The 11,384-nt window shown below is 44.1% G+C and overlaps 1 protein-coding gene across 1 annotated transcript; it reads right to left on the bottom strand.

Annotated features, from left to right (window-relative positions):
* Window positions 1–7,248: 7,248 nt before the first annotated feature.
* Window positions 7,249–11,125, bottom strand: irx1b (iroquois homeobox 1b). Its single transcript, XM_020090361.2, has 5 exons — window positions 10,600–11,125; window positions 9,617–9,859; window positions 8,441–9,242; window positions 8,181–8,235; window positions 7,249–7,597 (listed from the first exon to the last, which is right to left on the bottom strand). Exons 1-5 carry the CDS (start codon window positions 10,834–10,836, stop codon window positions 7,549–7,551), a joined length of 1,386 nt encoding a protein of 461 aa, XP_019945920.1. The 5' UTR covers window positions 10,837–11,125; the 3' UTR covers window positions 7,249–7,548.
* Between the last annotated feature and the right edge of the window lie 259 nt (window positions 11,126–11,384).

Genomic DNA, 11,384 nt, shown 5'->3' with positions numbered 1-11,384 from the left:
TCTCTGACCGGACCTCCCAGGACTTTTTGCCACCAGCAGAGTATTTCCTAACATCCTACGGTTCACGACGTGAGTTTAATGTTGTTGTTGTTTTATGCTAATTCTTAATCAGTTTTTGATGTTTGCCACGTTCATACATTTGCATCAGGATGGACGAAATCCCATAATGTTTGTTTAAGATAAGAAGTTAGTTTAATCCTTATATCACACAGAAAATAGTATTAAAAAACAGACGGAAGATCTGGACTATTGTATCAATCTTCATTCTCCAGTGATCATCTATTTGTCACTTTCCCATTAAACGCCGCTGATTGTCTCTGATCTCCTGATTCCACATCTTGAGAGCCGTGCAGCTCCCGCAAGCCTCTTTCTGTGTGCCATGACTGATCGCATATCATCAAACACCATTCCACAAAGTATTAATCCACACCAAATGCTCAAAAACTCATGGTAAGCGCTTGACAGAGACTTGCATGTGATAGCAGTTGATTAAGTGCTTCTTTCTGGAGCGATGACATTCCCCGGAGAGCAGCGGGGCAATAATTTCCTCAGATTGCCCCTGTGGGAACGTGCTGCTGGTTTTCTATGTCCACTCCAATCACATCACTAATGGAGAAGCGGGTAAGCATCTGTGACAGTGGGAAACCAGATCTCTGCTCCCCCAGTATATGTGTGTGTGTGTCCCTTGCAGATAAACAGTTGGCAGGTTTCCCCTTTCCCTGTGCATGTGCATGAACACACACATCGGAGGTAGAAGGAGGGGGCGGGTGCAAGCTGGACGGGGTTAATATACTCCATTAAGCTCTATTACCCTAAACGACTTGGGCAGATGAATGAGGACTCATATTACTCTGCAACTGTGTGAGTGTGTTAGAATGATAGTGTGTGTAACCCAATGCACATGCACACATCTCATGTGTAATTATACTGTGAGGATATGTGACCCATGAGTCTTCTATCATCATCCACAAAGCGAAAGAGAGCCAGTGGGGGTTTTGCACTATGCGGTACTGTACAGTACAAAAATCTGTATCTTGTCTTGTCATATTCATAACAATTTAACAAAATCGCTGGAGTTAAGCTTAAGCAGATTGAGATGATTTTCCTTCCTGGGGTAGATGTAATTTTATCCACTTTAAGACAAATCTGTAAAATTTCAACACTGCACCTCCTTGGACAAAACTAATGCGTGTGAAGCAATGAAGGCTGATAAGACATTTGCATCAATCAATCAAGATGATAAGATATTTTACAGGACATGTGAAGACTTGTCCCTCAGGTATCACCAGAGGATGAAGCCTAATTCATGCTTTTTGTACCTCCCCTCACAAAAGCTGTGATTGGTCCGCTTGATAGTGTCGCATCTCCAGCAGACTCCCCATTTTTAAACTGAGTTGAAGGAACAAACACGGATGACGTCTTTCTTTTCTTCATTACAGTTCTTTAAGAAAAAGTAATTGCTTTTCGACATCTATCTGATCCAACACCATCCCCTTAGTAACACTCACAACATTGTTCTGAAGTAAACAGGGACGCTAGAGAATTTGTAAATAAGCGAACCAGAAACACTCAACACCAGTAAAGAACCTCTACAGCCAGTAGTGTTTTGACGTTCTAATTAGAGCTCGACAGCTACACACAACTATGAATGCTCTGCCTCGTACGTAGGCTACGTGTGCACCTAAGGCGTAGCTTCAACACAGAAGCATGAATCTGCCTTAAGTCGATTAATCCTCTGAGGAGCATGAATGACTGACCAACTTCAACCTGGCATACATATGAACTTATTTCAAGAACCATCTGAGATTTGTTTTCATGATTGCAGTGGAGTAGTGTGCTTGTTTCCTTCGCTGACGTTGTACTGACAAGTTAAACAGAAATACCTTCTTCTCTTCATTAACCAAAACAGAAACAAACATTTGTGACATAGAGAGCAATTCGCAAACTAATTTACAAATAGCAGAAATCACCATTAAGACTACATACAAATTCAAGTTTTGCAGCTTTTCCGTTCGTCGCTATAATACATCGATGTGTCTCAATGGATGCTGAACAAAGACGCAGCGAGTCCTCAGGCCCCCCCCACCCACCCTCAGGACTCTCACAGCAGTTCACTAAGCTAAGTTGCTCCGCTATAACAAACCAGTGGATAAACATTGTTTCAAAATGGCTGAAAGGAGCCAGCGATGCGAACACTCAACCACGAACCCTCCCTCTGTCCTAATCTGCTTCTTCCCTCAGATTATTGCCATGAATGGGCAAACAAGAGAAAAGACTTATCACTCCCACCCTTTCATAGCATTTGCCGTGTGTATTTTCCCTGTATATTAAATTTGTCTCCTTTTAACGGCGCTGACGATGTTTGCTATTTGTCTGTACGGCGCTCGCAGCTGCAACGCGACAATAAAACACGGCACTCGGTAAACTCAGCATTGTGGAGCTTGTTGAATTACCCATGAGTTTTGATACTTTGCTTTTGTGTACATGCTTAATTCCACTAATCCCTAAGGAGGAACAGTGAATGGCGTAAATTCCCTATGATATCTAGTCTAGGCTAAACATTTGCTCACTTACGTATACATTGGGTACAGAAAATTATTCTTTTGACGACATTACAACAGATTTAACCCAGTGCCCCGCTTATCCCGCAATGACATGTATTAGCTTCATTGCGTTGGGAGGTACATTTCCATTTCAAATTACAGCTCAGCAGCTAGCATGCGCACACACACACACACACACACACACACACACACACAGAAACAGACACACACAAAAACAGAGCGTGATTTTTTTTCTGGCAGCTTTGGTCTTAACCTCTTGTTGTGTAGAGTAGAATTAATCATAGCGGATTGTTTTGTTGTAGTTTATATGCAGAAATGCAAAAGGCTTGAAGAAATATTAACTTGTGTGTTCATTATTTCTTTGACTGGGTATCAGGCTTTTTCTTCAAGCCCCTCGAGGTCAAGCAATGTAAAGCCTATTTGGCAATCAAACACTGTCCCTCCCTAAACCTCTTTTTCCTCCTTTCTCCACACACACCTCTCTTGCCCTCTTTCTCTTGCCTTGGCCCTTTCTCTGCGTCGTCGCCCCCCCCTCAGCCCCTTGTCTCTTTCTGTGCGGCTGGCCCTCTCAGCGGGGGCTATAGAGTCCTAACTTGTCTACACTTACCCCCTGCGATGGTTGACCAATGGGACCATCGCACAGAGAGTCCCTCCTTTGGCACTCCGCCATTCTCCCCGAGTCAGCTCCATGCTCTCTGTTTTCATGACCTCTGACCCCAGGCCATGGCAACTGTGGCAGGAATGTCAGGAGTGATTGGCAGGATAAAGAGCGCAGCCCCTCTCTCCTGCACAAGCGGATTTGAGACACTTTGAGGGGCGAACAATGGCGGATTTGGGCTTGATTGGATCACTGATGAGCTGATGACTGTCAAAAGAGCACGTCATCTTTACATAAGCCTGATTATCTCTGTGTGGCGGAGGAGAGGAGAGGAGTAGGAGGGGTAGCCACTGTAGGAGGGAGGGGTGGGGGGGATGACTGGCAGGCGGTTCACCCCCATGCGGAGTCCCTCGAAAGGGAATGGATGCGCACACGAGGACCAGTCTATACGAGGCCCGGACCTCTCTCATCCACTGGGGGCCTTTAACAAATCTATTCAGGCGACCGGGGGTCCTCATACATGTCACCGTAATCACAGGAGCATGGCAAAGGAGTGGGAGTGTGAGGGAGATGACACATGGAGGCAATCATTGTTCAGACCCCAACCATCCCATCAAGATGACAGAGGAGCAGAGAGAAAAAGAACGAGGGAAGGATATATAGAGGGAGCGAGATGGTGGCAGAAAAGAGCAGTGGGACAGGAGAATCAAAGACAAATCCCTTCCATAATCTGCCTCTTTAATAGGGATTAGACCTCACCAAAGAGCCTCTATCAGAATACCAAAGCACCAATGAAGACTCTGTTCACACTGAGAGTTTGAGGGGCTGATACAACTCCACAGAAAGAGTCTTATTCACACGTATAATGGTGGTTGTTTTCCTCACGTATGCATGGCTTCTTTTCTTTCTTTTATTCACACTGTGTACCAGCTCTACTTTAGAAAAGTTTTGGGGCAGGTTGGGTGACAAACTAGCAACGTGAAGCCTTAACTTGAAACTCTGTAGAAGTTCTTGCTGCACTCGCCAGAAAACGCTAATCATATTTTGGATCTGCACGCTTTTCCCACTCCTTTCATAACAAAACATGTTTTGGACACGCTGTGTGACTGATTAAACAGCTATTTGATGTCATTTTCAGCCCCATCATGCTAAGCTCACTGATTTCCAACTTTGAAAGAATAACATATTGTTTGGGTACTTGGAAGAACAGTCGCGCGGTCTGGCTGGGATGAAGTGCAGAAAGAGGGAAGTGTGTGTGCATAAGAGAAAAAGCGGCTGATATTCTCCTCAGCAGTGCTGATGGCAGTCTGTCAGAGTTGGCAGAGGAAGTGAAAATGGCCTCAAGTGTCTGGCTTCCTTCCATGCTGTTCTCACATCAATGACAGCTCTCACTGCATCATCTCTCTCGCTCGCTCATTTGCTCTCTTTCGACTCAAGTTTGCTTTTGCCATCTCTTGTTTTCTGACTCTTTCTCTCCCCGCGTGAAGATGTGTGGGTGGGCGAATAGAGGGATGGGTGAATGAATTAAGATATTCAGACTTGTGAGGGAGGAAAATATCTACGGCACCTGGAAGCACCTCCTAAGTCCTGACTCCTGACTAAGTACTTGCTTTTAAATATACGTTTTAAAAGTATTAAAAGTAAAAGTACTTGCCGAGTGAAGCATATTGCAATGGTCTACTACATGGCTCATTCTCAGCAGTGACCTATTCCTTCACCAGTGATGCTGCTGCAGGTGCACTTTAATCTTATTGAAGGAGGCGGGGTCTAATGTTACCGGCCCACTCTGATTGGATCAATGGGCCAATTCCCTTCTGGTTATAAACTTCTAAAAATATGAAATACAAAGTGAGCATTAATGCAATGCATTTTTTTTTAAATGTAGTGGAGTAGAAAGTACAGATATTTGATCTACTGTAGTGAAAAGTACCTGAAAATAAATCTACTCAAGTAAACATGTACTTTCGAAGCATTGTAATAAAGTAAAGGTACTTTTTTTTCATCTTACCACAAACAGTGAACGTGGCTTCTAGTTTATGATCAGCATGAGCAATCCAAAGAAATAACTGAATATATTTTTTAAAATACAAACATTTTACTAACCCTTGCATATTTTACAATCTACAGCCTGTGATGTTTTACAATGAATATCCCTCATGCACATTTTAAAAAGTATATTTTCCTCACACACAATCAAAGGTGCATTTTAGGCCCATGTGACTGAATGTTTGGATGTTTGTTTCTGGCAGAAAATAGTTATTGTAATTATTTTCACTGAAGTGAATGTACAATAAAGCCAATACTGTATATGGAGTCATTGGCAGTGTATGATATGTTGAGGTATGGATAGTCACAACTGAGAAAAACGTGCATTTCTAAATGTTTAACATTGAAACAGCTTTGTTTTCAGATAATCCTCTGAGTTTTAACACCCACAAAGTAAAACTTCATTCCAAAATATTTGGAGATACACGCTTTTCACTATAAGCGGCAACAATATAGGAACTGAGCCAACTGTATTGATTGTTGTTGGGTTGATTTTGCTGAGTATGATTGAGCTATACTTGCAGAAAGGTTCAGGGTCTAGTGCCTGTGTGAGTACAGACCTACAGCCACAGTGACAGTTGTGCCCGTCATGGTGTAGTACTGCTCTGCTTTCTCTGAGAGTGAGGTGGCAGCATTGAGTCACATCACCCGGTGGCTCTGAGTCCATCAGTGGTCATATCTCGTCTGCTCAAATCCCTGTTTGACTGTGTGTGAACTTTACATGATATTGTGATGATTCCTTATGGGGAATTGTATCACAGCAAATACACAAGCATCCACTTGGGTTCATCTGTTGAAGCTATCAGATGACAGAGAGAGGCTCTTCAGCACAATGCCACACACTTATTTGCTGTTTGTCGACCATGTAACTTTACCTAACCCGACCCAGCCTTACCCTGATTCTAACATTTCAGTAATCTAATCCAAAGCCTTCATATCTACAGACCTCAGTGGTATTCATCACCTCCACAAGGCCTTACTTTCCGGCACCTGACAGAAAGTTGACTATCAGCAATGGACGATCAAATTAAAATGTTTCTTTAAAACAATAGTAAAATGTGAATTTAAAACTTTCAGTTAAATCTAAATCTCGACAGTACATGAACCTGCCCGGGCCCCTTGAGAGGCCATAGGACCCCGAATTATGTGCCACGCATGATCTGCTGCTAACCCAAGCATAGGACCCCAGCTTTGAAAGCTATAGAAGCACTAAGACCTCCCATCATCCTCTCTCTCTTCCTACCCCATGACTTTGGGCCTGTGAACGTCAAGGATGGCTTGGAGTGACACATACACACACACACACACACACACACACACACACACCACCCCCTGCCCTCCCCTCTCACCCTCGCATCCACCTCCCCCTGAGCTGCCGCCCCCATACTGGCTGCTGGCCTTTCCTGCCGTCTGATCCATATTTCAGAGGCGGCAGTGGTGGCACTGAGGGGGTATAATCCAACATTAAAGTGAGGAGGCCTAGGCTGAAAGCACAGGCGCAGGTTCATAAGGTCCTGGAAAGCTTCAATTTTCAAAATTCTGCAGCGTTTGCAGTGGCTTCCAAGGCGCTGGCAAAAGTCTCCGAGTTTTGGCAAGGGTGCAGATTTCAATGAGGGCAGGACTTTTCTTGCAAAGTAAAAAAAAAAGGGCTGACACTGCATGGTGTAGCTGCCAAGAAGAGTGTGAAACTCACTGGACATAGGGCCAAAAGAATCAATTAAAAGGTGAACTGTGATCACCATTAAAACGAGTACGAATCAATGATTATGTCTGGTTTTCCCTTAAAATACAGTTTGCTGAGACCTCACACTCAAAAGTAGATGGAGGAAAACTAAAAAGATAATTTCTGCATTGTGCTGAATTAAAATGATCACGTTATAACTGATAATTGATAGTTATCTGATAAAATGGGAAACTGTAAATTGACATACAAATGTCAGTGTCAATCTAAAGGAAGATAAATACATCCAGGGTTTGTTTTGTTTTAAAAGAAGATGGACAATTTTCTAATTATAGTTAGAATAGAAAAGTCTTGAATGATAAATGACTATAATGACATTTATTTAGATCCCAAAAAATATACTCTTTAAAGACAAATTCATATCCTGTATTTACAATTTTCAAGGTTTCCATTCACAACAGAAGAGGCGAGGGGGGAAAAAAACATAGGACATGAAAGAGAGATACAAGCAAATCTGTGACAAAACCAACCATGTCTTTTGCATGTAGAAGCTAAACAGTAATACTATGACAGATGCCCTTGCCGAAAAAAATATCCTTCGTTAAATTGTTCTCCGTTAAATAAAATGATTCCTTTCTCTTTTTCTTTTCTGTGTCTTCTCATAATGTTGTTGTCAGGACTCGTTGTGATGCTGTGCCATGGTGAGGTCTGTGGAAAAAAGAAAATATAGGTTTAGTTTGTAATAAAATCAAATCAGTGATTAATATTTCTCCTAAAAGCACAATTCCATTTACACACATTTTAAAAATAATTACCCAATTTTAACTGTATGACTTTAGCTTTTTAAAGACCATATTAAAACATTGTTAAGATCAATTTATGCAAATTAAAAAACACCATGCCGGTAAATTGTTTTATGTCTTTTCACCCTCCACTTCATTCATGATGTTGCTATCAGCGTTTTCTTTGACATACATTAGGTGCATTCACTGAGGGGGCGTGAATAAATGGCGGCAGATTATTTAAATGACATTAGGGTGGCGATAACTCACAGGGAGAGAGGGTGGGTGGGGAGGGGGTCGCAGGATATATTAGACTGGTGCCTGACAAAGCGTTAAAGTGGGGTCTCAATCAAATGATTTATGTGCTGCAGGTTGTGCCTCCTGCCCGCTCAGGTGTAACAGTGTTTACCTCTCCTTTAAGGTTCGTTTAGCAGAAGACATGTGGTGAGAAATTGAGGTGGACGATGTCATGATGCTAAATTGATTTGAGATGCAGGAGATTGTTGTACCTGTCAGTGATCAGCTGGAACTTCAGGGGATCGGTCCTGTGGTCGCTCTCTTCGTCTGTAGAAAGACAAACGATGTATTTATTTAGCAAATGTTATTATAATAATAATAATAATCATTATTTGATGATTATTATTAATTGTCCTGTCAAATTTGAGCAAATATAGTTGTTTTGTCCTTTGTGTGTTGTTTTGTTGGCACATATATTGCATGGAATATTGAGTTAAATTAATAACAGAGGGTTGCACAGTTAAACACATACCATCTCTTTTTGGACTGAAGCTTCCCGACGACTCTAAATCACTGTCATCCTCAGTTCCCGAAGTTCCCTGGCCCGCCGCCGCTGCAACCGGCCGTGCGTCATGACGCGCAGCCGGCACTGCGCCGTGGAGAGGCAGGTGTCCGGCCGGCGCCCCTCCGAGGAGCGACCTCATGTTCAAAAGAGAGTTGGCGTTCAGAAAAGCCGCGTTGGCCCAGTTGTGCAGTTTGCCAATCTGGCACGTATATATCCCATGACCCGGGAGCAATGCCGGGTGGCCGGCCGAGGCCAAAGCCGGGTGATGCGCATGGGCCGCAGGGGAAGGTTTGTGAGAACTGTCGGGGGCTGTGGCGGTCTCTGCCAAGGACCAGATTTTGGGTTTGCTCTGAGCGGGTCTCTGGCACTCCTGTCTACTGGGAGAATGATCCACTGCGAGTTTGACAACGGGCGATTTATTGAGAGAAATGGCCGCCTCCACTCCTCTCAGGCCCTCCACAGAAAGCGTCCTGCCGCTTTCCGAGCTCCGAGGCTCCGAGGCCTGCTCTCTGGCGGACAGGCCCGCCTCTCCCTCGACTTTGGGGGAGCCCTGCTCCTCCTGTGCGCACTGCTCCTCGGGTCTCTCGATATCCACAGTTTCCAGATCGATCTCCTCATCTTCGTCTTCGTCGTCGCTGCCGTTCTTGCCGGGCTCGTCCTCGTTGTCGCTGCTGAAGATGCGGCCGTCCCGGTCCTCGGCGCTGCGGCCCCAGGTTACCTTGTTCTCCTTCTTCAGGCGTCTGCGCGCGTTGGCGAACCACGTCGACACCTGGGACACGAAAACAAACTTTTTTTATACACTTTGAAATCAAAAGCACTGGTTTGAACACATAGTGTGGAAAACTGTGGCTATATCCTAATGTAAAATATGATAAATAAGTCTTATGATCAATGTAAGAGCTTGGAAATAAGACTATTAAACTGTGGGTTTGGAAGTGTCACAGATTGTAAATGAGTTGTCAAAACAATGTCATGGAACAAGTCGTTTAATGAAGTGCTGCTATTGTAGGTGACAAGTGTGGACACGACCTTTTGAAAAGCAAATCAGCTCATGTTCTTCACTAATAAGTGGCACCGAGTTCTTTTCTCCAAACCCCTTTAACGCCAGGTCACAGCTGACACTTCTACACACCATGCACTCACCTGTGTGAGCGTCATCCGGGTGATGATGGCGAGCATGATCTTCTCTCCCTTGGTGGGGTACGGGTTCTTCTGGTGCTCCTGCAGCCAGGCCTTCAGGGTGCTCGTGGTCTCCCGCGTGGCCGTCTTGGCCCTCGACGGGTCCCCGTACGGATACTGGCCGTACGGGTAGAAGCCCTGAGCGGCGTGGACAGGGAGGGAGGCCGGGTGAGAGCCCGGGCTGTCCTTCAGCTCATACTGGGAGCCCTGGACATGTAATTGGAGAAAGCAACTTGTTGAGCGTCTTTTAAAAATGTCCTCTAAAGTTCATAAATGTTTAATTAAAATGCCACATCATTTATTATTTATGTGTGGGGGGAACGTTTTCAAAAGTGTTGGTGTATTAGAGCCTAAATTTAGGAAACACAGAATGAGACACACCCTGAATTAAGAAATTAGCCCATGTCAGTTATTTAATTTCTAAAGTGGCTGAATTTAAAATGATATATAAATATTTTCATTTTGTTTAGATTAAGCCTATCGAACAAAAAATTGAAACATTATACATTTTAAAAGGCTCTACATTTTTATTCTTATATTATTAATAAACTATATTTGCTTTCTAATTAATAAACGATTCCATAGATTATATACTCTACCACTGACGTTAAAATTAGCAGTAATTCCCCCTTTATCTTTTACACAATTTACAGAAACGAAAACAATATGCCTGTAGCTTAAATTGTAGAGTTTATGTTTATGCTTCCACTAATTATATATTTATCTAATTATAGTGTTTTATAATTTAGACCACAGACCTACACATGGTGAATGATAAAACTGACAATGAGCAGATCATCATAAATAATAGGACAGTTATTATCTAAATCCATAAATATTACAGAATAAGAATGGCGTGTCTATCACTTGGTGCCATTGATTAATTGCGTATTAATCTATAACAAAAGACAGATCAGCGCGTGTCATCAACATTAAACAACTCTCACCATCTGGGAGATGAGGGCGAGGTCTGTGGCTCCGCTGTACGGCAGAAAGGCACTGTAGTTGTGAGCCACCCACGGGCTCCCATACATCCCCAGCATGGAGCCGACAGCCGCGGCGGTGGCAGAGGAGCTCACGCCGCCCTCGGCAGCACCCTCCCGGGCAGAGGCCGGCCGCTCGCCCCCGTACACCTCATGGGAGGCGCTGAGGAACTGGGGGTACCCCAGCTGAGGGAAAGACATGTCCGGAGAGCGCGCACAGTAAATCTCTCCCCCAAAAAAGTCACACAACAGCAAAGAGGAGGCACAGGAGAGAGGGAAAAAAGTAGGAATCCCCAGAAAGACGGAGTAGAGGAGGATGAAGGGGGCGTCTAAACCACCAGAGTCCCCCCTCTTCTTTTTTTCCCACAAACTGTCAAGCTTCTCTCAACCGAGCCGGAGTTGTGTCAGAGCCGCAGTTTGGCACCTCGAGTGCGGAGTGATGCGTGCGTCTGGCCGCGGGAGCTTCTGGATGTGGAGCTGACTGACTGATTGGCAGCCTACTTAAGCACCAAGCTCCTCCTATGCCCGGGGCAGGCGATTAGTGCATTGGTTAGCCTAGGTCGTGCATGTGTGTGAGTGTGTGTGTGTGTGTGTGTGTGTGTGTTGTGAGATCTAATTTCTGCAGTCTTTACTGTCTGTGCAGAAAAGGAAACCTGTGAAGTGTGTGTAAGCCTGTGCATGTGTGAATTAGCATTTTGTGGTCATTTTGTATTTGACAAATGCACCAAAGCCCTGCCTCATTGTCACGC

Source organism: Paralichthys olivaceus, chromosome 20 (assembly GCF_024713975.1).
Source record: "Paralichthys olivaceus isolate ysfri-2021 chromosome 20, ASM2471397v2, whole genome shotgun sequence".
In the NCBI taxonomy this organism is placed as follows: domain Eukaryota; kingdom Metazoa; phylum Chordata; class Actinopteri; order Pleuronectiformes; family Paralichthyidae; genus Paralichthys; species Paralichthys olivaceus.
The sequence above is the reverse complement of the archived record's forward strand: the minus strand, read 5'-3'. Positions and strand labels throughout refer to the sequence as shown.

Bases quoted from the DNA above. Each gene is read 5' to 3' on its own strand.
- irx1b (XM_020090361.2), bottom strand. From the start codon at position 10,836: ATGTCTTTCCCTCAGCTGGGGTACCCCCAGTTCCTCAGCGCCTCCCAT. The intron at 9,860-10,599 runs GTGAGAGTTGTT...TTACATGTCCAG, and splicing joins TCGCCCTCATCTCCCAGATG to GGCTCCCAGTATGAGCTGAA. The intron at 8,236-8,440 runs GTATGTGTTTAA...GTCTTTCTACAG, and splicing joins CTTCAGTCCAAAAAGAGATG to ACGAAGAGAGCGACCACAGG.